At 41.1% G+C, this 27,611-nt stretch overlaps 2 protein-coding genes across 4 annotated transcripts in view; both read right to left on the bottom strand.

Moving 5' to 3' along the window:
* Positions 1–24,345, bottom strand: ZNF454 (zinc finger protein 454). Of its 3 annotated transcripts, XM_040241305.1 has the most exons (7): positions 24,267–24,345; positions 19,510–19,976; positions 18,437–18,597; positions 17,938–18,036; positions 15,834–15,960; positions 15,342–15,431; positions 1–1,480 (listed from the first exon to the last, which is right to left on the bottom strand). In XM_040241305.1, the coding sequence occupies exons 4-7, from the start codon at positions 17,968–17,970 to the stop codon at positions 147–149; spliced, it is 1,584 nt and encodes a 527-aa protein (XP_040097239.1). In that variant the 5' UTR covers positions 17,971–18,036; positions 18,437–18,597; positions 19,510–19,976; positions 24,267–24,345; the 3' UTR covers positions 1–146. The 3 variants fall into 3 exon arrangements, with proteins under 3 accessions (XP_040097239.1, XP_040097238.1, XP_040097240.1); XM_040241304.1 differs by lacking the exon at positions 19,510–19,976 and having other exon boundaries at positions 24,267–24,344; XM_040241306.1 differs by lacking the exons at positions 19,510–19,976; positions 24,267–24,345 and adding an exon at positions 18,948–19,303.
* The window catches only part of ZFP2 (ZFP2 zinc finger protein), a 23,916-nt gene continuing 19,201 nt past the window's right edge, over positions 22,897–27,611 (bottom strand). Inside the window, exon 4 of the mRNA XM_040241308.1 lies at positions 22,897–26,084. Within this exon, the coding sequence (XP_040097242.1) occupies positions 24,613–26,007 (1,395 nt within the window). The 5' untranslated portion in view covers positions 26,008–26,084 and the 3' untranslated portion in view covers positions 22,897–24,612. The remainder of the gene's footprint in view (positions 26,085–27,611) is intronic.

Raw genomic sequence — 27,611 nt, 5'->3', positions numbered from 1 at the left:
GTGTTTGCCATTCTTAAGGTTTCAAAACCCATACTAGTGTGAACCTTGATTCTCAGTAAAAACAAAATGACTATCTTCAAGTAAGCTTTCATGGTTATTCTCCTGCATTCAATAATTAATACACTCAGTCTCAAAGCTCTTCCATGTCACTTTTCTCCTATATGATGTCTCTGATGCTGAATGAGGTTTGCAGTCTGGTTAAAAGCTTTCCCACATTTATTACATTTATAGGGTTTCTCTCCTGTGTGAATCCTCTGATGTTGAGTCAGGTGTGTACTTCGGATAAAGGCTTTCCCACAGATTTTACATTTGTAAGGTTTTTCTCTAGTATGAATTCTCTTATGCTGAGTGAGGGCTGAATGGTCACTGAAGGCTTTCTCACATATATTACATGTATAAGGCTTCTCCCCAGTATGAATTCTCTGATGTTGGGCTAGGGCTGATTGGTCCCTGAAGGCTTTCTCACACAAACCACATCTGTAAGGTTTCTCCCCAGTATGAATTTTCCGATGTCGAGCAAAGGATGAATTATCCCTGAACGCTTTCCCACATTCAATACATTTATAAGGTTTCTCTCCGGTATGAATCCTTTGATGTTCAGTAAGGGAAGAGTTCACCCTGAAGGCCTTTCCACATTCATTACATTCAAAAGGCTTCTCTCCAGTGTGAATTCTCTGATGCTGAAGAAAACTTGTACTCTGATTGAAGGCTTTCCCACATTCATTACATTTATAGGGTTTCTCTCCACTATGAATATTCTGGTGTTTGGTAAGATGTGCCCTACACACAAACGCTTTGTCACATATATTACATTTAAAAGGTTTCTCTCCAGTATGTATTCTGTGATGGTGGGCAAGGTGTATGTTTCGGATAAAAGCTTTTCCACATAAGTTGCATTCAAAAGGTTTCTCTCCAGTATGAATTTTCTGATGATAAGTAAGTGAGGAGCTCACTGAGAAGGCCTTGCCACATTCCTTACATTCATATGGCTTCTCACCAGTGTGAATTCTTTGGTGATGGATGAGGTGTGTGCTCTGGTGAAAGGCCTTCCCACATTCTCTACATTCATATCGCTTCTCTTTAATAACAATTTTCTGATTTGCATTAAGTTTTTCACTATGAATCTTCTGATGTTTACTGAGGGTTGAACTCTTAGTGAAGACTTTTCCACACTCACTACATTCAAAGGCTTTTTTGCTAGACTGAAATCCCTGACTTTGAACAAAAGATGAGTTCATGGTGCCATGTTTTCCAGATTCATCACATTTCTGGTCACCAACCACAGACGAAGTTTTCTCATGAGCAAGCATCACTTGCTTCAAGTTTATCTCCTGGCCTCCATGCTGCCATTCCAACAGGTTATCATATTTCCAGCAACTATCTCTAGTGAATCTTTCCTTTATCATCCACTGACCCAATTCTCCTTCAGGAATATCTGTCTTGAGAACAGATTTCTTATTCATAGGTGTAATCACCCAGTCTGAAAGACATTAAAAATAAACATGTCTGTTTTATCATAGTAAAACATCTAGTTGGGATAAGTACATGACCTTGTTTATAATGCTAACAAAGAAGTTGCAATTTTGAAGACTTCTTGAAATGAATATAGAAAAAGGGGAGAAGAGGTGGATAGAAGACATGGCAGGACTGGGTTGATCAAATATACTATGTATGAAGCAGGAAAATTTGGAGATGCCATTCACAAATCATAGGCCTGAGTAAAATATTTATTTTCTTTGTGATTACAGAGAAGTTACCTGAATTTTAAAGTCTCAAAAAACCTATACAGACAGCAATATGCTAACAGATAAGAAAAAAAAATGCATCTTATCTATTTTAGTGATATGGGCTTTAAAATAACCTAGATGTGGCCTTAAGAAACCACTGCAACTAGAGGTCAACATCTGGTAGAAAAAAAGTTCAGCTTTCAGAATAACTACTAAAATCAGCATTTATGTTCTGTAAACTCATTTCAGCATTCAGATGGAAAACAAAAAGTTAGGCTGTGAAACACCGATATCTACTCATAAAGTTAGGACTTTCTGCTGTGGTAAGGGCTTCCCAGGTGGCACTAGTGGTAAAGAACCTGCCTGCCAATGCAGGAGATAGAAGTGACCCCGGTTTGATCCCTGGGTTGGGAAGACACCCTGGAGGAGAAAATGGCAACCCACTCCAGTATTCTTGCCTGGGGAATCCCATGGACAGAGGAGCCTGGTGAGCTGCAGCCCATAGGGTTGCAAAGAGTCAGACACGAACTGAAGTGACTTCACACACATGCATGCTACTGGTGAGGAAGCAACGTCTTCAAACCTATATGAATGTGACACTGATATGAGGAAAATGTACCATGATGATATATATGTCAGCCCAGAAAATTTGGAACAAAGCAGAAAATCTGCCAGGATACATCCGGTATTTCTTGGAGGCAAGGCCCTGAATTTGGGGAAAGGACTATACTAGTCATTAGAAATGCGACTCTGCTAACGGCCATGGTCTCATGAGTTGTCTGATAAGATGATTCCTCTCCCCACAAACAAACTCCGCACTTACTCAACAACATTCTCACTTGGTCTCATGGTAGCCTGATATTAACAAGCAGAATTTGAATGAACATTAGTTTCTGGTACATATTTGTGAACGTCTGTCTTTTAGTTTGTCTATTTAAGACTCTGTACCAAGAAATGCAATGATAAGCACTTGATATTAACATAGATGATGCAAAGATTCCTGGGAAAGCCTATCAAGAACAAGCCTCCCTCAACACTTTTTTCTCCTACTCCCTCCAGAAAATCTATACAGAGCTATAATCATTATCATCATCATCATCTCCTTGTACTTATCTGGATAATAAAGTTAAACAGGTGTACTTCAAGGTAAAATCCTTGTGAGCTTAGAATAACATATCTTCACTCAAAAGAAAGAATGTTTAAACACCTGTTTTGCCAAATCTCAAAATCTTAAGAACTGAATTTTGCTTCTGGACCTGACAGAGTGGCCCTGTGGCAGACCAACATTACTGTAAAAAATAACTGAAAAAAATCTGCACTGAAAAAAGAATCTGTCTAAAGTCATCAGATATCACTTGAGGCCAACATGATAGTCTAACATTTGAGAGAGAAGGAAAATACAGAGAGGCGATCCAGTTTTTTTCCTCACAGAATTTGATGAATTCTTAAGTTTCTCAAGGCAAGAAACTAAGCTAAGTAGAAATTCAGAATTCTCTATAGTCTTATAGTACCGTTGAGCCAAAAATTGGAGTTCAGGACCTTCTCGGGGTGGGATGAGTGGTGGTCACAGTAAACATATAAAGCTCTCAGCTGGGACTCCTGGAGGGTTACAACTCAGTAGCAAAGGCTTCATGAACATTCAACCCAATCTCCAGCTAAAGAGTCCCTGGATGGATTAGGAAGGTTTGCTTTCACTCCAGCTGTCTACCAGAGGGAAGGCAAGCTTTCTCTGGAGGGAAAATAACGTCATCCAGAGCTTATTCACTCCTTCAAACATAACATCAAGGCTATGGTTTTTCTAGTAGTCATGTATGGATGTGAGAGTTGGACTGTGAAGAAAGCTGAGCAACAAAGAATTGATGCTTTTGAACTGTGGTGTTGGAGAAGACTCTTGAGAGTCCCTTGGACTGCGAGGAGATCCAACCAGTCCATTCTGAAGGAGATCAGCCCTGGGATTTCTTTGGAAGGAATGATGCTAAAGCTGAAACTCCAGTACTTTGGCCACCTGATGCGAAGAGTTGACTCACTGGAAAAGACTCTGATGCTGGGAGGGATTGGGGGCAGGAGAAGAAGAGGACGACCGAGGATGAGGTGGCTGGATGGCATCACGGACTCGATGGACGTGAGTCTGAATGAACTCTGGGAGTTGGTGATGGACAGGGAGGCCTGGTGTGCTGCGATTCATGGGGTCGCAAAGAGTTGGACACGACTGAGCGACTGAACTGAACTGAACTGAACTACATAATGTCTAGGATTCAGTCCTAAAGTACCAGGAGTACTAAGAAATTATTGAATCAAGATAAAAAGCAAATAATAGACCGAGATCCTCAGAACTCAGATACCAAAGTTATCAGACATGGGGTTTAAAAATAAGTGTGAATACTATGTTCAATAAAACAGATAAGAATGAGAATTTTAACAGAGAACTGGAACCAAAGAATCAAGTGAAAATTCTAGAACTGAAGAATATAATAATGAAACAAAGAACTCTAGGATGGATTTAACAGTATGTTATCGGACACAGAAGAGAGGAATGTGTGTTGTGCTTAGTTGCTCAGTCATGTCCAACTCTTTGTGACCCCATGGACTGCAGCCCGCCAGGCTCCTCTGTCCATGGGGATTCTCCAGGCAAGAATACTGGAGTGAGTTGCCATGCCCTCCTCCAGGGCATCTTCCCAACCGAGGGATCGAACCCAGGTCTCCCTCATTGCAGGCGGATTCTCTACCATCTGAGCCACCAGGGAAGCCCAGAAGAGCCTATGCACCACAACTAAAGAAGAGCCCACACTCCCTGCAACTAGAGAAAAGCCTGTGCAACAAGGAAGAGCCAGCACAGTCAAAATAAAAATAAATAAATTTAAAAAATCATTTTAAAAATACTATTGCACAAAATAATACTAGCAATGTCTTGAGAGGTTGAACATATATACATAATTAAAATACATAAGAAAAGTTAACACAAAAGATGAAAGAAAATAGAATTATTTCAAGTTATTAGCATTGCCTGGGAATTACTTATTTTGGATAGTAATAAGCTGGTTTTATTTAGTAGACTTAGCAATAAAAGACAGTTAAAGAAGATACAAGCTCTTATGGGGGAATATAGAACAATAAAGATAGTTGATTCAAGAGAAGGCAAAATAGAAGACAAAAAAGAGATTTAAAGCAAGTGAGTAAAATTGAAAATAAGTAATAAAATAGCAGACAGCCAATACTATATATATATTAGCAACTGGTCTAAATTATCCTATTAAAAACTAAGGTTGTGAGACTGTATTTAAAAAAATAAAATCCAACTATAAGCCACTCATGAGAGTATTACCAGAGATATAGACCCAGAAATAAAAAGAAAGAATAGAAAAGGATGTATCAAGCAAGCACTAACCACAAGAAAGCTGGTGTACCTATATACTATCAGACAAGTCTCATTTAATTAGAGAAAACAGACTTTTAAATTGTTCATATTGACTAAAGGTTTGTTCAATTATCTAGGAATATATAACAAATTTATATTTTCATGTAACGCAACTTCAAAATGTATAAAGTAAAAATTGGGACAATAAAAGGAAAAAATAAATCTTAACAATGATAGATATCTTTGCACACCATTCTCAAAAACTCAGAAATCAAACCATTATGAATAGGGGTGATCTGAGCTATGAGATAAACTTGACATAAATGATATACTGAATATTTGGAACCATACCCAGCAATGACAGAATATATATATTTAAGTCCATACATAACATTAACCAAAATGGAGAAGGAAATGGCAACCCACTCCAGTATTCTTGCCTGGGAAATCCCATGGACAGAGGAGCCTAGTGGGCTATAGTCCATGGGCTCGCAGGAGTCAGACACACCTTAAATGATTAAACCACCACCACCAAAGTAGAATAAACACATGTTACAGGACACAGATCATTCAGAATATGTACTCTGAATTCAGTGGAATTACACCAGAAATAAATAGCAAAATACCAAAAAGGTAGTTAGAAAATCCCCAGATATTTTAAACTAGTCCATACATTTTAAAATAACTGAAAAAAAAAGAGGAAATCACAACAAAACTTGAAAACATTGTAAACTAAATGGCAACAGAAACATGAAACCTAACAAAATGCAGCTACAGCATGGTTAGAAAGAAATGTATATCTGTCTATCTATATCAATTATCAATCTCAAGAAATCAGAAAAATATTAAATACAAAAGAGAAAGGAGTAACAAAAATAACAAAAATAAAAACTTAATTAAAAATCGACAGACCTCTAGCAAGACTAACAGAGAAAGAAAGAAGGCACATATTACCACTATCAAGAATGATATAGCAATAGAGACACAGACATAGAGAACAAACTTGTAGACACAATGTGGGAAGGAGAGGGTAGGACAAACTGAGAGAACAGCGTTAAAACATAAACATCCCCATATGTGAAACAGACAGCTGGTGGGAATTTGCTGTATGAAGAAGGGGGCTCAACCAGGTGTTCTGTGACAACCTAGAAGGGTGGGATGGGGTGGGAGGTGGGAGGGAAGCTCAAGAGGAAGGGCACATATGTATACCTATGGCTGATTCATGCTGATATATGGCAAAAACCAACACATCAATGTAAAGCTCCAATTAAAATAAATAAATTTTATTTACTATCCTCCAATTAAAAACAAATAAATTTAACAAAGTAATGATGAAAGTAACATCAAAACAGATTCTAAAGAGATTTATAAGATAATAACATAATGAGGAAACTTTATGCCAATAAATTAACAGACTAAGTTCTAGGAATGTATAGTATACCAAAACAGACACACACACACACACACACACACACAAAAAAAAAAAACAAACAAACACAGAAAATCTGAATGGTCCTATATCTAATAAATAAATTGAATCTTCAATTTAAAACCTCACAGGGGCTTTCCTGGTACTCCAGTGGTTAACAATCCTCCAGCCAATGGAGGGTACACAGGTTTGATCTTGGTCCCAGAAAATCCCATATGCCTTCAAGCAACTAAGCCCATGTACCACAACTGCTGAGCCTATGCTCTAGAGCCTAAGAGCCTCAAGAGAGGCCACCACAATGAGAAGCCCATGCACAATGAAGAACAGTCCCCACTGGCCACAACTAGAAGAAAGCCCACGTACAGCAGTGAAAACCCAGCGCAGCCAAAAACAAAACAAATAGAAATGAAAAAAAAAAAAAAAAACACTCTCATAAAGAAATTTCCAAGCAGATGGCTTACTAGTGAATTCTTCTAATCATTTAACGAAGTCCAGTCTGTATACAAATAGGCCAATGGGACAGATTATATGTATAACAAAGGTAGGTACATTGCATACAATGGGGAAAAAGATAGCCTTTTCAGTAAATGATCCTGGGTCAACTGAAAACCTATATGGAAAATAAGGAAAATAAATCTTCCATAGAGGAAAACACAGATCTCCAAGACTTTAAATGTCTTTAGTAGAACACAAAACACATTAACTAGAAGAGGAGAATACCCTGATTAATTGGATTATCCTAAAAATTTAGAACTTCAGTTTATCAAGTAACACCATTATTTCAGATGTGAAATAATATTTACAATATACCTATATGACAAAGGAGCAAACCTCAAATATGCAACCCTACAATATATCAATGAGGAAAGATCAGACAACTAAATAGAAAATAGGGGAAAGACTTATACAAATTTTACAAAAGAGAATATTAAATGATTAATAAAAAAGTTAAAAGACGATCAACTTCAGTCATAAGTTGAGATACAATGAGATATTCCATACATCTTCTAGAAGGGTGAAAATATTTAATGACAATACTAAGTATATAAGAGGGTATGGAACACTCATATCCTGCTGGCTAGAGTATAAACTGGTATAACCACTTAAAACTATTTGGTTTAAGTATTTTAAACTTGCATACCCATGAACTTAGTACCCCTAGCTATATGCTCAAGAGAAATGTATAATGTATGTTCACTAAAAGATGCACAAGAATGTTCATAATAGTTTCAGTACTACTGATAGCGCCAAGCTAGAAATAAAACAAAGGTGTAGCAATAGTAGAATGTACAAATGGTGGTAGGTTTGCACAGTGAAATGTCATACTTCAATGAGAATGAACCAACTACTGCTGCATATAACAACATGGGTGAATCTCAAACATACACCATGGAAGGTAAGAAGCCAGACACAAAAGAGTAGGCATGTTTGATTCCATTTATTAAACATTTTAAAACAGGCAAAGCAAAGCTATGGTCAGGGTAGTAATTATCTTTAGGACAAAAGAAACAGAGAAGATGGGAGGGGGTTTCTGGTATTCAAGTAACATTCTATTTCTTGATATAGGTGCTGGTTATACTTATACTTTTTATAGTATTTATATTGTAAAAATTATAATTTATGTATTTTCCTATGTTAGAACTACTTCAACAAAAGCCTACTTTAAAAAATCTGGGAGCAGCTTTCAAAAATAATAATAATTCTAAATATAATATTTATAAATATAATAATAATCTGGTTCAATAAAAACAACTGTTAACTTTCCTTTGTAGCAGCTATTAGACAGCTATGCCTATTGAAGCCTTTTCTTGATCGTGATCATAAAAACTTATCACCTATATATAAGAGAAAATTGGCTTTTTCATGTTTTGTGTTACAGGAAAACACTCATCTAATTGTATATCAACAAGGGGTTAAACACACTCTGGTTCTACCACACTGATGAACTGAGATGGGGAAAGACTGGATCCTCAAGTCAGTTCTCACATGGGGGCTGAATTAGGAGCAATACCCATAGCTGCACTGACCCAAATTTAAAAAACAAAGTATGGTTTTAAACAATTAATATATAACTGGAGGGTATCAAGCAAGGCATGCAAGTAGTATGATCCAAACCCTATACAACATAGTCAAGAGGTCACACCCAGAGAGGGACGAGAAACTGACCCAATCTCCTCCAAATAATCAAAAGTTTTAAGACCTTTCACCATCAGGTATATCTGAGAGTGGCAGTGGGTAAAATAAGGAGTATTGGTCAGTTTGTGTGTGTTAGTTGCTTCAGTTGTGTCCAACTCTTTCCAACCCTTGTGGACTATAGCCCAACAGGCTTCTCTGTCCATGGAATTCTCCAGGCAAGAATACTGGAGTAGGTTGCCACTCCCTTCTCCAGGAGATCTTCCCGACATGGGGATCGAACCCAGGTCTCCTGCATTGGAGGCAGATTCTTTACTGTCTGAGCCAAGAGGTAAGCCCAAGGTCAGTTTAGGAAGACTTTATTGCCCCCAGGTCTTTCCCAACTCAGAGGAGCGAGAGAGCTTCTCTCTCCCAACTGAGGAAAACCTCTTAAAAAGAGGTTTTTAAGCAATCAAAGAGAAAATCTGAGAACACAGTGCCTATAAAGGGAGATGAAAGTGTTTTTATATTTAGAGGTAAAATATTTTAATTGTAAAATGTGAATAAGAGCTTACAAATAACACAAGAGTTCTTGGAAATTAAAAAGGATGGCAGAATTTGAAACCTCAACAGAGAATTCCCACCATAAACGATTGGAAAACCAGGGGAAAAAATGAAACAACTATTTTTAGGCAATGGACAAATGACAGGGAAAGACTGATTAAAATATTTTAAAAATCACGATAGATGAAATGGAAGACACCTGTCAAAACTGAAGAAACCTGTCAAAAAGTAGAACAAAAAAATCCATAAAGATGGAAATTTTAATAAAAAGTTAAAATTACAAGACCAGTCCAGGAAGTATCAGGCATACCATCAAGAGCAAATAGAGAAAGCTGAAGGTGGAAATTAAAAAACACTAGAATAAAATGTCTTAGATCCACAAGGCTGAAATTCAGACGGAAGGCTCACCAGTGCTTAATGGATCCAAGCATAGGACCATAACAGAGTCCGTCAAAGAGAAACACTGGAGTAAATGAGGAGATCCTGCAAGCTTTCAGAGAGGAGAAATGGATCACAAACGATGAAGAACCTGAATGATTTTGGATTTCTCAATATCAGACTGAGGACTAGAAAATACTAGAGCAATGTCTTCAGAATCGGAAGGAAAAAAGACATCCAATGCTGAATTCTACCAGTGTTATGGGAGAAAAAAAGACATTGACAGACGCTAGGTTACCAAAAACTTATCCCCATGCATCCTTTCTTTGGAAGCTACTGGAAGATATGTGCCAGAAAAGGAAGAAAGAAGCCAAGGAAAAGGATGACGCGGGACACGTGGGCCAGGAAAGACGGGATTTGCAGCAGGATGACAGCTAAGGCCCTGCGAGAACAGAGCAGGTCAGACTGCTCCAAAAGAGAATTTTCCAGGAAGATGAAATTGTTAGGATGAAAGCTGATCTAAACTTCTTCAGAAGAGACGCAGACAGTGAGGCAAGGTCTGAGATGAAACTAAACTAAATGAACCCTATGAAAGTGCTTAGGAAAGCAAAGGCAAAAGTCAGAGTTCCTACATGGGTCAGCTGCGAATAGCGCTTCAGAACGTAAACACTGACTATTTCTCTGACCAAAAATATACTATACTGGGAGGACAGGGAATGGAAAAGGTAGTAAGATGGATAGTTGGGGAAGCGAGTCTAGTCCTCACTTTTTAGAGAAGCAATTCAGTAAACAATACCTGAAACTGAGGTCAGTAGGTAGCAACATAAACACATTCCTTGAAGACACGGAAGCAAACATACCAAATAATCTGCTGAAAGGAGAGAAAATGGTTATTTCTAAAGAGGGGAGAACGGGGATAAACAGAGACAAGAGGCCATCAGCTTTCATAATGAACACTGTAATTTCATTAAACTAAATGTATTATTGTGATGAAATTTAATACTGAAAATAAAGAAAAAGAACAAACTCCAAAAAAGTCAAAGGAAAGAACTAATGAAGAGCACAATTTAATGAAATAAAGATAAGATAGAAAGTATCAATAAAGTTTAAAATTTATTTATTAAATTTATTTAAAAAGGGAAACTTTGATAAGACTTATACAGGAAAAAATGGAGAAGGAAATGGCACCCCACTCCAGTACTCTTGCCTGGAAAATCCCATGGACAGAGAAGCCTGGTAGGCTATAGTCCATGGGGTCGCTAAGAGTCGGACACGACTGAGCAACTTCCCTTTCACTTTCACCTTCATACATTGGAGAAGGAAATGGCAACCCACTCCAGTGTTCTTGCCTGGAGAATCCCAGGGACAGAGGAGCCTGGTGGGCTGCCATCTATGGGGTCGCACAGAGTCAGACACGACTGAAGTGACTTAGCAGCAGCAGCAGTATACAGGAAAAAAAAAAGACAAAAGTAAATATTATTAGAAAACAGTTACACTTTGATTCAACAAATACATAATGGGACCTGGTGAGCTGAAATACAAGAGCAAACATGATCAAGTCTTTCTCTCATGGATATAAGGGTAGAAAGGATCATTTTAAAAGGACACAGAAAACAGTAAAATAAAGATCATTAAGACTAAGACTGATTAAGAACTTCAGCCAGTAAAGAAAGAGAAAAGATAAGCTATAGACTGGCACACATATTAACTGATAAAGTATTAGATTCCTGAATATCTCCTACAAACAAATAAGATAAACTGTAACAGAAAAGTGGAGGAAGAATATTAATATTTCACAGAACACAAATAATCAATATATGAAAAGATATTCAATTCCACTAGGAAACAAGGAAGCGCCAATTAAAACCACAATGAGATAACATTTCTCAGGAAGTTTGGCAAGTTCATGTTACTCTGGCAAGTAACAGGAACTTGTATCAACTATTAGTATAATCAGGACCAATTAATTTAATCAGCAATCTGGAACTATCTAGTAGAGCTGAAAAAGTATATACTCTTAAACCCAGTATTTCTACACCTATGAATACACCTAAAGAAACTCCCAAACAAGGCCCAAATATTTAAGGAAGCATGTACAAAAATATCTAGGTCAGCAGTATTCAAAAGGCAGCAAAAAGTCTGGAAACAACCTACAGTCTGTCAATAAAACTGATTAAGGTATAGCCATTGAAGAAGTATCAAGTGCAGCTAAAAATAACTAAAGCTACACATCTCAACAAGGATTTTTAAAATGCAAGCTGTGAGACTTCCCTGGAGGTCCAGTGGTTAAGACTTTGAGCTTCCAATGCAGGTGGCTCGGGTTTGAGCCCTGGTGGGAGAACTAAGATCCCCATACCATATGGCTTGGCCAAAAAGTTGTGTTGTTTTTTTTTTTTTAAAAAGCAAGCTGTGGAAAGATAACTGTAGTACAATACATACATATCAAGCTTTAAACCATGCAAAGCTAAACAACATTGCTCAGAGCTATGGATAAATGTGGGCTTCCCAGGTGGCGCCAGTGGTAAAGAATCCTCCTGCCAATGCAGGAAACACAAGAAATGCAGGTTTGATCCCTGGGTTGGGTTTGATCCCCTGGAGTATGAAGTGGCAACCCGCTCCAGTATTCTTGCCTGGAGAATCCATGGACAGAGGAGCCTGGTGGGCTACAGTCCATGGTTTTGCAAAGAGTTGGACACGACTGAAGTGACTTGGCATGCATGCATGGATGGATAAATGTGGTGAAGCGAATAGAGAGCCAGCGCTGGAGCTAGTGTAAAATTCAAGCTAGGGGCTCTCTGGTATGAAAGGAGGAAGATTTGATGAGGAAGGACATAACAAACTTCACAGGTGTAGCTGTGTTCTGTTTCTTAAGCTGGACCATGGAGTGTGGGGGCTGTTTGCCTATTCTTCAGACTGTTCAAAATACACCTGTATTTTTGGGCTTTCCTTGTGGCTCAGCTGGTAAAGAATCTGCCCACAGTGTGGAAGACCTGGGCTTGATCCCCTGCAGAAGGGTAAGGCTACCCACTCCAGTGTTCTGGCCTGGAGAATTCCGTGGACTATGGGGTCGCAAGGAGTTGGACACGACTGAGCAACTTTCACTTTCATGGAGTGTGGGGGCTGTTTACCTATTCTTCAGACTGTTCCAAATAGTACATATTCTGTTCTGTAGACAGGATTACAGTATCAAAATACATCTGTCTGAAGTTAAAAAAAAAAGGAAATGACAATGCTAAGTGTTAAAATAATAGTATGAAAGAGAAATAAGAGCTAATTCTCTACAAAATGTCTCAACAAATTTTAGAGAAAAAAATGCAGATAAAAATGAGAAAGAGGACATAATATAAAATGTTAAAATTATAGACGAAACCATGCACAATTGTAAATGAATACATTTTATAGCTCAAGAAAAGGTAATTTAAAGCTAAGGGCAAAATGTGCAATTGATATAACAAAAAGAAACAAAAGATATAAACAGATTAATAAATAAGGAAAAAATGTTACAAGTTACTAGCAAACTACTTAAATTAAGGGATGGGGCAGTTTTCTTCAGGTTTACTGAGCGAACAATTTCTGTTTAAGCAAAGCTATCTTGGAGAAGGGTGGAAAATGACACAGTTTGAGCGTCATGCTGGTTTAACCCTCATCTTGCCTTGCATATGTTGAAATTAGTTAACCACACAGAAGCTTGTTTTTTTGTAAGTAGAGTTAATCATCTTTGCTTTACAGGTTGTAAGGTTGAAATGGGGCAGCTAACACATCTCCAGAGATCACCCAGCAAGGTGCTGATCCACAAGGGCTCAAAAGTCAGCTCCCTGTGTGGACTAGCTCACAGCCCAGGGAAGAGAAAAGTTTTAAAGGAAACCTACCAGAAGGACTCTTCCTTACTATGAAGAAAATTAAGTGTCTGTCTAAACCAAGAGTGACTGATGCAACAACAGAAAAGTTCTAGATCCTCTCCCTTGAAAAGTCATAGATAAACCTATTATCATTGATCTATATGGTCTTTTAAGTCCTAGCCAGTAATTAAGAGGTGAAACAGAAAGAAGAAAACCTAAAACTAAAAATGACTCACTAAATAAGAAGAATAAGAATTGGAGAGTGACATGAGGGGAATAAATATTTGGAAATGACTACCACTTTCTTACAGCAGCAATTTGCAGTTGAAAAACAAAAGGAAAGAGGTTATATTAAAAAACAAGAAATATCACTTTAACAGGAAATGGAAGGAACTTTATTAGGGTAATTCTTTGGTGGTCCAGGGGTTGGGTCTCTGCCCTTCCACTGCCAGGAGCCTGGGTTTGATCCCTGGTCAGGGAACTAAGATCCCACAAGCCTCATGGTGCAAAAAACAAACAAGCAAACCCCAAAACTATATTGGGAGATATAAAACAAGATTTCTTTCCATGTCTGACTGGCTGACCACTAATCATCCTTCATGAATCAGTTCATGGTTTGGGGTGTCGAGGAAATTCAGAAACAAGAGGTGCTGGGGCAGAGGTTTGTGAAATGCATCTGGGAAGGGCTGGATCATGGTCCCCTGGATTTTCCCGTCATGACTCACGTCTGACTCTAAAATCCCTTCCAGGCATAAAAGTCCTCTTCAATTTCACAACTGCCCCACAGAAGTACAATAAAGAATTTGTGTCAATGATGAATAATGGAAGAATAAAAAGAATAAATGATGTTATTATGCCAGAGTACTGGGATAGTGGATTCATTTCTTTTAATTCCCACCCCATCTTTTTTTGTTATAACACTGCTTGTATAATACAGAGTAAAAGACTGAAAATGCCTTAGTTTGGCTGTAATAAACATACAAACTCAGAATACTACTGAAGCAAGTTAAAAGATTTTGATAACTGAGTTTTGGAGTTAAGACATTTAAATTCTGTAACAGATCAGATCCTAGACATTCTAGGTAGAGTTATTTACTGTAGGATACAAAGTCCTCCCTACTTCACTGGGTTTCTGTGAAAAATCAATAACAAAAGGTTTTTAAAAATATTTTGCAGTTGGCAAAATGCTGGCAGAAAGTGAAAATGTTGTAATGTCTTGGATAACGCAATAGCTCTCTAGAGTATTCACGGATTTGGGGAGAGGCACCCCTGTTCCTGCTCTTGAGCTGCCAGATCAAATGGGTTCCTCAAAACAAGTAACAGTCACTAAACTAGCGTGTTCTCTGTATCCCTAAGCAACAAGTCTTTGCCCCTTACTAGGTGCCAAGCACTTTGCTGGGTATGAGCAAAACAAAACATGCAATAAATCTGGCTATGCTTGTATGGTACTTACAGCCCAGCGCAGCACCAGCAGAAGGTGAAGAATAATAAAATGCTGGGTGTAGGTACATGTGGATGAACAAACATGGAGGTGGTGGAAGAAATCTAGGCTATTTGTCTGGAAGAGCTGCCTCAGTGGGCACACGGTGACTGGCCCTGAGGACCAGAAGCTGCTCAGCTGTGTGTAACCCAGTGCTCTCCCTCCTCCCTGGAGGAGTCTGAGCAGAGACTGCACGCTCGGGTGCTTAGGACACACAAGCAGAGTGCATGGCATCGAGCTGCCCATCTATGCCAAACAAAAAAAGAAGAAAACTCACAGAAAGGATGGTCCAGGGAGGCACAAACTGCCACAAGAAAGGAGTGCCAACGCACACGGGGACAAATGTGGCCACAAAGCATTTAGGTGAATGTGAAGGGAAGATACTGGCTTCTCAGCCCACAGGCCCCAGTGCACACGCCGAGTCGCTCCCAGTGCCTCCCACATGCAGGACGCTTACCAAGACAGAAGCTTCCCAAGGAGTCCTCTGGCATCCACTCTTCCCCTTTTCCCAACTGGGAGAACATATCTGGTTTGGGTCCTAAGAGTCCTGTTTTTGAGGGGGGAAAAAAAAAGGGCCGTATCTGTTCATACCAGAGATAAAATCACTGCAAGGATGAGACCCGGAACTTCCTGGAAAAGGTGACATGATATAGGGGCCCAGGGTAGAGGAGAGTTTCCAGGAGGAGGAAAAGAAGGTTCAGGGGTGACAGAGCCAATCTGTTCCTGTCCTCCTCTCTGCTAGAAGGGAGGGAGGATTTGACTTCTAGTCGCCTTTGAGACATCTGCACTTAAGACTCCAAAGAGCCCTGTACCCAGGACAGAAAGGAGAGGCACAGACATAACATCCTTAGAACAGCTCACTCTCAATCCAAACTGCTGTATGGAACCAATCCAAGGATTCCAAAGAAACCTCCCATTTGAAGATGAGCCTCCAGAGGCTCCCACTTACCCAGGGACACCAGGTTGCTGTAGTTCTCGAGCATGACATCCCTGTACAGGGCCCTCTGGGCAGGACTCAGCTGCACCCACTCATCCTGGGTGAAAAGCACGGCCACATCCTTGAAGGTCACTGATTCCTGTAAGGGCAAACCCATCCCCGTTGACTGGGGGCTTCTCCCTATGTGGCTCTCTGGGAAAGGCTTCGACCAGGAGCTGGCTGAGACCTGCGGGACTGTTAGCACAGAGGGAGCTGGTTTTCTGTGAGAAGGGAAGCATTTCCTCAGGGTCTCTAAGGGTCGAGCTTTTATTAGACTTTGTTTCCCACTCTGAAGAAAAAGACCTTGCGGAAAAGACACTCTTCCTCAGCACTGGGATTTCACAGTAGCTGTTCATTTTGTCCAAAACATTTTCTCCCATCTCCATCAAACTGCCACAGCCCTGCAGTGACGCCTGCAGTATCCCCACCCCCACGACCAAGCATACCCAGGTCTTGGCTTCAGTATTACATCTTCAGCACCCCTCCTCAACTGTTCCCGTATCATCTGTGCAGGGTCATTCAAGCACTGCCTCACTTTACTGAGTTCTGGTGTACTTTCTATTTCCCCCACTGGACTGTTAACTCCAAGAAGCTATGGACTATTTCTACTTCTCCCTTGTCTTGCCGTCACGTCTTCTAGAACATGGCCCATGTACCCAGCACCCACTATACATGTGTTATTCAGCAATTCCTGTTTTTCTTCAGCTGTTCGCCTGCTCACCCTCAATACACACATACCATTCCCATCAAACAGTCTTTCTGAACAATGTGACCTTATTCCCTCTGATCACAACTCATCCCTTCTGTGGAAACTCTGGACAAGAGGCCAAGGGAGCTAGTGTGCACTGAGAAGGAAGAGTTGAGTAGAGGCCCAGAGAAGAAAGTGAAGGGTCCAAGAGAAACGACTTTCAGATTATTCTAGACCTTCCCTGCATGGCTGAAGTACAGCTGCATTTTTGCCTTGATTTGGGTGATACCCAGTATCCTTCCAATACACGCCTGCTTTTGCTTAGTTTGAGTTGGGTTTCTGTTACCTGCACCCAGAGCCTTGCACAAAGTAGGCTGAACCAAGGAACACTTGTTTGACTGAATCCATGAACCAATCTGTCAGGACTGTTGTTCACCTTTGTATCCCAGGCATGGAACATAATATTTGGCACATTTTACACCCCTAACATAGGTCTTTTGAAAGGCAACCAAAAGTATAGCAGCCTGTAAACCCAAGACAATTGTGTGACACCAACAATGAATTTGAGGAAAAGTCTAGGGAAGGGAAATACCACAGTGGACTGGCACCGTGAAGAAAGGTTTCAAAGGAAAACCAGTGCTTGAGATGGGCTCTAAAGGACAAGCTAGAAATTAAGGAGAAGGGTGAACAACCAATAAGCTAGGACTGGGTTGACAGAGGACTTTTAATCAGCGGCTCAACTCTTCCAGTGATTTCTGCCACAGATTCCTTCCCTGGACAGGTTTACATGTGAATGAATTAGAACAAATTCACCAAATTCATCAGAATTTATACACTCAAATGAATACTGTTTCCTTCAAAGTGGAGTCCATATCTTTATTCTAAAAAAGCTAGCACTGCTGAACATTTTTTAATAATTTATTGAAATTGAAAACATGCCATTTGAAAGATTTCACTGGTAACCAACATTCCTCTGAAGTAAAAAGCCAAATACCACTGGGAAAAAAAGTGTTCAGTAAATCCTACCTTCCTAAGAAAGCATTCCAATTTCACTCTTCTATCACTGTGTTAGGCATTGCCTTTACCACTTTAGACCCTTAATTTTAGTTGCTGGTGGAAAGAGGGCAGGTTTCCGCTCTGGACTTCATGTCCAGCTGGGTCATTTATATGACCTTTAGCAAGTTCCTGAGCTCTGACAACCACCAGAATGAACCCAGCAAGGAGGGCAGAAAGCATGGGAAAGGAAGCAAGCGGGTCAGGCTCCTGAGTGAGAGTGGACTGGGAGAAAAGCTTCTGGTCAGGGGAAAGAAACATGCCCACCCTCCTCAACCACTACATCCAAATCTAAGGCCATTTAGAGGGGGAAGCCCACAGTGAACCCTCACTTACCTGGACCATGGCGGGCAGGCACCTGACTGCCATTCCTTCTTCTCTGATGAGCCTTTTTAGAGACAAGCAGAGTAGAAATCCTCAGGCTGGAAACACCTCCTACTGTTCATGAGGAGAGGACTGGGTCAAAAGATATCACACCGCAGTCCAGAGGGGGGCTTTGAGTATTCACACCCTGGGAGTCCTCCAATACCCCAGTGAATTCTCAGTCCCTATTTGCTCCCAATCCTCTCTCCTCTTCAGGGATGTTTCTGCTGGCCTCCACTGTACAGGGAATAGCTCTTCTTGCTGCTACTCCCACTATCCCCCATCAATTTCCACCTAGCAATCTGAGTCAAATTCTCAGTATCTTTCCTTCTGTATCTTAAATACTTTGACTTTTCCTTGAAAAAAGCATCCTCCAGCCCGATTTCACTCCTTTTACACACCCTTTGGCCTTTTGCCCTTAAATTATGCTGAGAGATCTCAAGAAAAGTGTGACTCCTGCCTGGACACCTGCCTAATCCTGGGAGGGGAGTAGAGGAAGTAGGGAAGGAGGGTCGTCTTCTTTCTCCTCAAAAAGAAGCTAAGAAGGCTGCATCTTCACTGTCGAGACGTCTCTGGGGCTATGCTGTTCTCTAGCCTCAGGCCTCTCCTTCTCTGGGACCCGGTTTGGGTGACCTGGAGAGAAAAGGTGGGCGAGAAGCAGTGTATACTTGGGGGTCGGGTGGGGGTGTTGGGCGCAACGAATTTTAATCGTACAACCCACCCACCGACCCTCTGCCTCTCAGCTAGGTCCCTTGGGGAGCTGCTGCAGTGGTTGCGCAGCTGCAGACCCGGCCTCAGCGAGTTCCAGATCCAGGGAGCCGAACCATACGGGAGCATCTACCACCGAGCGTACACGGGATCCCCGGAGTTGGTTCCAAATCACAAGCCAGTGACCCTGACCGTATCTTTCTCCACATGCACCCGCGGATTCGGACCCTAAACCCGAGAGCCCACATTTGGCCTTTTTGTCTTTGGAATCTAACCTTGGCCATACATCCAGGGAAGTTTGGGGCGTCAGTCAGATCAGCGCCCTTCAGAACGGACCACGACCCAGACCGACTTGGTTTTCAACCGCCCTTCCCACCAGGCTCCACCACCCGAAGGCTGCTCCCGCTCTCCCGATACGGCTTTGGCCACCGTGCCTAGTCACCGCTGGGCTGCCCTTCGAGGAGCCTCTGCCAGCGGTGAGATCCGCACCGCCACACCGCAGGCAGAACACAATGAGCTGGTCTGCAGTCGGGGTCGGAACTGCGCTTGCGCGTTGCCGAGGGACCTGCTCCGCCGGATTCTCACAGGTCCAAGAGCTGCCGCGCTTCTGCTTCGCAGACTCCACTTCCCAGAAGGCGTATCGGCAGCAAGCGCCGGCCTCCGCGCTGGGCGGAGAAAGGGACGTTGCGCGCCTGCGCAGGTAGGCACCGCCCCCCCCGCCCCGCCCCGCCTTCGCCCGAGCCAGAGAGGGTTCGGGGCAGAAACTACATTTCCCAGGGCCTCGCCTGGTGGTCACGGTTCCCCAGGCAGGTAGCCCCTCAACGCGCTGATCCTCACGTGCGGATTGGGTTCCGTTCTGGTCAGCATAAGGAAGATGGAGACCAGCGAAAAGTTGACAAAGGGATACGGAAGGTCCTGCCGGGGGAGCGGCGCCTGATCCGACGAGGAGAGCGGAACCGGGACGCGCCTCAAGTTCTCAGTAGGAGACAAGTCGAAAAGGAGCGTTCCCGAGTGGACGACCGCGCGATTACTAGAGAAGGCCGTGTGGCCGTGCTTCGGCCACGGGACGCTAAAGATGCTAACAGTGGGTCCTGGTGTTTGGGCCGGGGCGTGGTTCGGGCGATGAGTGGGACGCGGGAACCAGGTCGACGGAGGTGGGCAGATGACTGAGGCGGCTGCTGTGGTAGTTCAGGACTCAGCGGGTGCTGGCTGGGACCAGAGTGGTTGCCACAGGACAGAGGGCATGGCGCGAGAAACGTCCACGAGGTAGAATAAATTTGGTTCTCCACGTCTTAGCAAGGAGCCTGGATGCCAAGGAGTTTGTATTGTACAATTGGGTGCTGTTTAGAGAGGTGGTATGTATTTTTGTGGACAGTATCTTGCGGAGGTGGGCAAGGATGAGATAAAGTATAGAAAACTTCAACTGGAGATATTTAGTTGCCTTTGAATATGTATTTTCTGGGAGCTCGGGAAGTAAACATGAAAGGGTTTTAAGTTTATGCCTGCCCCCCACCCCGCAAAAAAAAAAAAAAAAAAGTCAATAATTGGACCTGAAATTTGTCAATTAGGGAACTGTGGCCACATCTTAGAAAGAAGTGTTTACTTATGGCATTCTGTTTTAGTTTTTATCGACGATTTCATTCTGTAGACACTTTTGGAGTGTCTACTTGTGTCAGGCACTGTTCTAAGGACCAAAGAAATAGTGACACCGTGGCATGCTGCAGTACATGGGGTAGCAAAGAGACACGACTGAGCGACTGAACAACAGCACTGTTGCAGGTTGAATTCTACTAGAGGTAGGACTCAATAAACACAAAATATTTTATTAGTTAGTGATGACACACTGAAGGACTGATGCTGAAGCCGAAGCTCCAATACTTTGGCCACCTGATGTGGAGAACTAACTCATTGGAATGATGCTGGGAAAGACTGAAAGCAGGAGCAGGGGACCACGGAGGATGAGATGGTTGGATGGCATCACCGACTCAATGGACATGAGTTTGAGTAAGCTCCAGGAATTGGTGATGGACAGGGAAGGCTGGCGTGCTGCACTCCCTGGGGTTGCAAACAGTTGGTCACTACTGAGTGACTGAACTGAACTGATGACACACTTAGACTATTAGGTGTGAAAGTGGGGATTATTTTAAGTAGCATTTTGAGTTCTCTTTGAGGAGGTAACATTTGAGTAGAGATCTGAATGCAGTAGGAAGGAAAACATGTGAATATTGGGAAGGGAACAGAAATGCTGACCAGAGATAGAAGCGTGCTTGGTGAGTCTGTGGTTTAAGAAGGCCAGTATGACAGGAGAGGGCACACTCAACAAAGGAGAGTGGGAGAGGAGATTAGAAGGGACTAGAGGGCTTGAAGGCCATGGTAAAAAGTTTGGGTTTATTCTATACATTATAGGAAACCATCAAAGGGGTTTGAGCAAAAGAGTGGTGTGGCTGAATACATTTTGACAGAATCAATGGTCTGCTTTGGGGAGAAAAGGCTGTGGTGGGGCTAGAGCTAATACAGGGAAAGCAGTTAGAAGGCTATTATAGCAGTGGGGTAATAGAAGGAGGAGAGAGCCTCCTACAATTATATAACCTTCCTACAAGGCATTTGCTTTGAGAGCCCAAGATAATTGAGATAATTAAAGGCTCTGGATGCCATGCTAACAAGTTTGGATATTGTTCATATATATGAAAACGATAATATTTATTTAGCACTAAATATGTGTTGGGCACTAAGCATTTTACATTAGTACTGAATGTAATCCAAAGCTATAAGGTCTGCACTGTTAACAAATAAGAAAATTGAGATAGCAATACATTAAGTGCCTTGCCCAAGGTCTCATGTCTAGGGACCAGAAATCCTGCCCCTGCTGGGAAGAAAGGTGCAGAAGTTTCCTCTTTCCTTGTTGCCCAGGATAGCTGAGCACTGACATATGAGGACCCGAAGCTTCCCAAACTGAAAAAGTGAAACGTTCATTTATCTGACCCATTTCTCCTGCTGTTCCCTCTAAGGGTTAATATTTTACCAATTTGGGGTTATCACATCCATCTTATAGGCGTCAGTACATTTTATTCTTCCCTCTCCTCCTCTGCCTCCCTTTGAGCCTTTAATTTTGCTACTTTGTCATTTTTCATCTATTTTCTGCCTCTCTGCTTCCTTCTTCCCTTCATTTCTATCTTTTGAGATCAGGTGGGGAACAAGAAAAACAAATATATGAAGGGAAAGGAAGAAGCTGGTGTAAGGGAGAGACATTGTTTAAAATCCAAGTTTCTGAGGTTATAATTAATTCAGTGTTTCATTCCCCCTTAGTCCTTGCCTTTTCTTTTTTTTTTTTTTTTTAACTCCGTAGAGGTCCTGTAGCCCACAGAGATCAAAATGATGTAGTTCCAAACACTCAAAAGAGTTCATGGGAAACCTCCACTGCTATCCAGAAATATCTTCTGTACCCATTGTTTCTTGTTTGTCCCTCTCCCAGTGGAAAGTTTCCTTCCTCCTGTTGAAAAAGACCCCTGTGGCCTCTGCCTCTGTCCTAGATCTGATTTCCCCACTTTCAACTGCACATTCCCTCCTCTCTGCACTTTCAGACTCTCCCATGCAGTGATAAACATGCTCAGTTCTTCTGCCTTAAATCATACAAACGCTCCTGGCAGATTGTTTGTTGGCTAAATCAACACCTTTCTCAATCCCCCCTTTGCTTGCCTAAACTCCACTATAGAGGCTGGAAGAGCTAAATATTTTTTTCAGACTCCTTTGCTCCTAGCCTCCAAGCAACACAGCAGCTATGGTCAATGAGATGTAATCAGAAGTCTGCTGAGGGCTTCTGGGAAAACTTTTTCTGATAAAAGGCACAGATGTTGCTGGTGCTACCCACCCCTTCTTCTTGCTTTGAATGCAGATATTTTACCTGAAGTATGGGACCCCTCCTGTGACTTGATGAAAAAGTCACGACACTCAAGGGACTGAATTATTTTGCCTTTGAAACAATGCCAAGCACCTCCAGATTAGTTATGGGAGAAAAAGAAATCCGTTTGCTTGCAAGTCATTGTTATTTGGGCTTTCTGTTATTTGTAGCCAAAAGCTTTCCCTCTCTCAACCACAGTCTCCTAGTTACCTTCCTAAATCTCTCCTTTGTCAATCAAGCTATTAAGTCCTTTTCAACCTTTAACTAACTCTTCAACCCATGAAAAGTTAGAGATTATCAAAAACCAAAGGCCATTTTCTATTTTTACCTTATGGTAGCATTTGAAAATCTATCTCTGTGCTAAAATTGTTTTACTTCTATGCCACCACCTTCTCCTGATTCGTCTGTTTTTTTTTTTTTTGCCTGTTTTTCCTCCTCAGCTTCTACTAATTTGATATCTCTCACTTGTGTGTGCTAAGTCATGTCTGACTCTTTATGACCCCATGGACTGTAGCCCACTAGGTTCCTCAGTCCATGGGGATTCTCCAGGCAAGAATACTGAAGTGGGTTGCCGTGCCCTCCTCCAGGGAATCTTTCCAACCCAGGGATCAAACTCAGGTCTCCCTCATTGCAGGCGGATTCTTTAACAGCAGAGCTACCAGCGAAGCTTCTTGGTTTAGCCTTCCACTTACTGCATTTAAAGACAGTACTCCCAGAATACCCTTTTATTACCACTCTTCTACTTATTCAACTGCCTATCAGTAATCTTCATTTGGATACACTCACTCATAAAATGCCCCCAGACCAAACTCATCATTGCCCCACAAAGTCAGGCAACTTTTTGTGTTAATTATGGCAGCCATCCACCTAAATAAATCTGAGTGCTCACACTTAATTGATTACCACTATACCTAGATTCTGCCTTATCATTGTTGGAATTCTTCCTTTTCTCTCCCATCCCACTGCTAGTTTCTTAGTTTAGCCCTAGGAAAACAAAGACTATCTTTTTCAGTTTGATTTCCTAATCATATTTATCACCTATAAATGAAATTGCTTTAACTACTCTCATAACTATAGATCTATAAAATCTCTCCCTATGACTGTTTTGAAAATTTTATGAGTTGTGAAGATTTTGTTAATAACATCAGATTTTCATGTCTGTTAGTGTTTAGCTTCCTCTCCTTTCCACTTTGATAGTTAAGAGTACAATCCAAAGATGTGTTCGAATCCTATGTACTCTAAGACTATATTTGTTATATTGTTTTCTAAATAATTAGCTTATTAACAATAGTTTAATGACTGTTATTGGAGAATTAAAATAGCATGCTATTGTATTAAGATCTGTACAATTATTCTGTCACCTGGTAGCAACCAGCCAATATTTCAGAGGAGAAAATAAAAGGGTATAGAGAAGGACATGAAACAATCATAGAAGTTGGTAGAGGTACAAAATTTTGACTGAACAGATTCAGGGAAACCAGATTGTGGAATAGGAGCATCTAGATAACATATATAAGATGGTGAAAAATCAAGGATTTTCAAGCATTCATTATATTTATGGGATTGTAGCATTTTAGAGCTTATAGCAATCTTGGAGCCTTCTAATCTAAAAATCCCTCATTTACCAAATAAGGACACTGGGACCTGGTGAAAGTAAGTGACTTGTCCAAGTTAGTAGCAGATCAGGACTACATACCAGGTCTTTGGGCTGTCCAGTTAAGCACTCTCACATTTTCTCTCCAGTGTGAAGTCTCTGATGTCCAAAAGAGAATCTGCAGTATAATACAATATAACTTATCTTCAGCATGAATCCTCACTGCTTAGAACATTAGTTATTTAAACGTTCTGGTATTAAGTTTTACTTTCTGAATCAAGATTTCTCTCCACTTTTATGTGGTTTCTCTGCAGTGGTCTGTATTTTCTGACATGGTATATTATACTTCAACTAAAAAATTACTGGAATCATTACATTTATTAGGTTTCTATATTACATGACTTATCTGATTACCACTGAAGAGTTAATCATGATGAAGGGATTTTCCTCACGTATGAGTTCTCTGATGCCGTGTAAGATTTGTACTCCGACTGAAGGCTTTTCCACATTCATTACACTGATAGGGTTTCTCTCCTGTATGAGTTCTCTGGTGCACTATAAGGGATGAATTCTTAATGAAGGCTTTTCCACACTGATCACATTCATAGGGCTTCTCACCAGTATGAATTCTTTGATGCTCAATAAGGTATGCACTCTGGCTGAAGGCCTTTCCACATTCACTGCATTCATAAGGCTTCTCTCCAGTATGAATAACCTGATGTACAGTAAGGGACGATCGCCCAGTGAAATGTTTTCCACATACCATACACTCATAAGGTTTCTCTCCAGTATGAATTCTTCGATGTTGAGTAAGAGATGAATTCTTACTGAAGGCTTTCCCACACTGATTACATTCAAAAGGTTTTACTCCAGAATGAAGTCTCTGATGCTCTATAAGGTACGTACTTTGGCTAAAGGATTTCCCACATTTGTTACATTTGTAGGGTTTTTCTCCAGTATGATTTCGCTGATGCAGGGTAAGAGCTGAGCTCTTACTAAAGGCTTTTCCACATTCACTACACTCATAGGGTTTTTCTCCAGTATGACTTCTCTGATGTACAGTAAGATGCATACTTTGACTGAAGGCTTTTCCACATTCATTACATTCATAGGGTTTTTCTCCTGTGTGAGTTCTTTGATGCACTGTGAGATTCATACTTTGGGTAAAAGCTTTACCACATTCATTACATTTGTAGGGTTTCTCTCCAGTATGAATCCTTTCATGTTGAATAAGGGATGAATTCTTGCGGAAAGCTTTTCCACACTCTTTACATTGATATGGTTTCTCTCCAGTATGAGTTCTTTGATGAACAGTAAGGTTCATGCTCTGACTGAAGGTTTTCCCACATTCATTACATTTGTAAGGTTTCTCTCCAGTATGAATTCTTTGATGTACAGTAAGTGAGGAACGTTCAATGAAGTGCTTCTCACATACATTACACTTATAGGGTTTCTCCCCCGTATGAATTCTCTGGTGCTTAAGAAGAGACGAACTCTGGCTGAAGGGTTTCCCACACTCGTTACATTCATAGACTTTCTCTCCTGCAAGTATTCTTTGAGTTTTAATTAATTCAGCATTTTGTTGAGTGTCTTTTCCATGTGAATTCCAGTTGTAAGGACTCTTCCCCGCAGGAATAGTTTGTTCTGTATCAATGACTGAACCCTGACTGGAACATCTTTCAAGTTCATTACCTCCACATGTCCTTCGCTCAGTGAGGGTTTCCTTATGGGTACTGTGCACTTGGCCCAAATGTCTATCCTGGTTTTCCTGTTGCCCCTCTAACCAATTATCAGGTCCCCAGGTTTCCCCTAAAGAAGAATGCCAGAGACCTTCCCTTTCCATTATTACCCCATAAGATAAATCTTCAGTAACTTGGGCTTCGTAGTTGACTCTTTTGTTTCAAGTCTTGGTCTTCCAGTCTGAAAAAAAATAAAAATTCAAAATTGTTTCTATACTAGATTGAAAACTGTAGAAGATGGGAATGAGAGAATGCAACTGAGAATAACTATATGGCACATTTGAGAGCTTCCAAAGATGTCCCTATAATTAGGAAGAGAATTGGAAGGGAGGGAAAGAACAGTGAGCCACCGATAACAGGGGAACTAGAAGCAGGGTAAGCAGAGGAAAGAGTGAGCCTATGCAGGACGGACAGATACTGAAATCACCGACTGTTGGACAAAGGAAGATGGAATTAAGGGAAGATATACCGACAAGTTGGGATTAGGAGAGGCAGATCAATAAGCCATAGCACATTTACCAGCAGTTTCTTCTCTTCTGCAGGCTGCCTATAATTCTGGTATTAAATCTTCATAAAACATAGTAGTGTGACATAGTGAAAAGATTGTTTACCCTGGAGGCAGACAAACTTGGGTTTAAACACTGGCTGTTAACACTTAGCATCTTAAGTACTTACTTGTTTCTCTGAATCTGAGTTTCACAGATATAAAATGAGGATGCAAATAATCTCATAAGGACTAAATAAATTAATGTATATAAACTACCCTTAGGGTACATACTTGTCTGGAAGATCAAGTATCAGAACATACTTGAAACTTAAACTCTCAAGGGAGGATGGCACAATCTCAAAGCTCCTCCCTTCTGCCCAAGGAGCCTGTGATTTTCTCACTCTGTTTAGGGAAGAGAATCCTAAAGGGCCCTACCCTTTCCTAAACACCCATTCCTTGAAGATAAGAACTAGTGGTAGAGGCAGGTAGGGAAGAGTCTGTTGAACTGCTTGAAATGGGGCAGGAGGAAAGGCCTTGTAACCACTCAGCCTTTATTTTCACTGCTCCCATTTCTTTCCCCAGATAAAATGGCCTGGAAGCAATGAGAGGCAGAGGACAGAAAACCACAGTCTGAGAATCCACTTGTCAGGTTGATCAAAATTACCAGAGCAGAGGTAACAGTGAACCAAGAGATCAAAGGCCTATGGGCAGGAGGCTTTACTGTGAAAGCAAAAGATATGCATGAACCGGACTTTATCGTTCTAATCTGACCCAGTTACACAGAAGAAGAGAAAAAGTGGAAAGCCAAGCAGGGTCCACCTGTAAAACACACATACCACCAAGTAACCTCAAAGAAGGCCAATCCAGTCAAGTGTGAAATACCAACAAGTGCTACCCAGTAAACAACACAGAGGACATGAGGTATATATTCACACTGTTAGACAAATACAAAGTCCAGAGAGAGAAAACTATTGAAAAGAAACTGACACACAGAAAATAAAAAATTTGGAAACTAGGTAGAAGTTCAAGAAATGTTTAATAAAAGTAGGAGAACAAGGGGGGAGCATAAAAATCAAATGGGAGAGTAAACATTCGAAGACTAAACGGTCTCAAGCATCAGAAGACCAAAAAAAACCCAAAAAACTTACATACTAGAGAAGGTATTTGTAACACATGACTCAGTGACAACACACAGCAAATGGTACAGGTCTCAAGAGACTC

This window comes from Oryx dammah, unplaced genomic scaffold (assembly GCF_014754425.2).
Source record: "Oryx dammah isolate SB20612 unplaced genomic scaffold, SCBI_Odam_1.1 HiC_scaffold_5, whole genome shotgun sequence".
In the NCBI taxonomy this organism is placed as follows: domain Eukaryota; kingdom Metazoa; phylum Chordata; class Mammalia; order Artiodactyla; family Bovidae; genus Oryx; species Oryx dammah.
The sequence above is the reverse complement of the archived record's forward strand: the minus strand, read 5'-3'. Positions and strand labels throughout refer to the sequence as shown.

Coding starts and splice junctions, on each gene's coding strand:
- ZNF454 (XM_040241305.1), bottom strand. CDS start 17,970: ATGGCAGTCAGGTGCCTGCCCGCCATGGTCCAG. Junction 15,961..17,937: donor GCCTGCCCGCCATGGTCCAG/GTAAGTGAGGGT, acceptor TTGCCCTTACAG/GAATCAGTGACCTTCAAGGA. Junction 15,432..15,833: donor CAGCAACCTGGTGTCCCTGG/GTAAGTGGGAGC, acceptor CCTCAAAAACAG/GACTCTTAGGACCCAAACCA.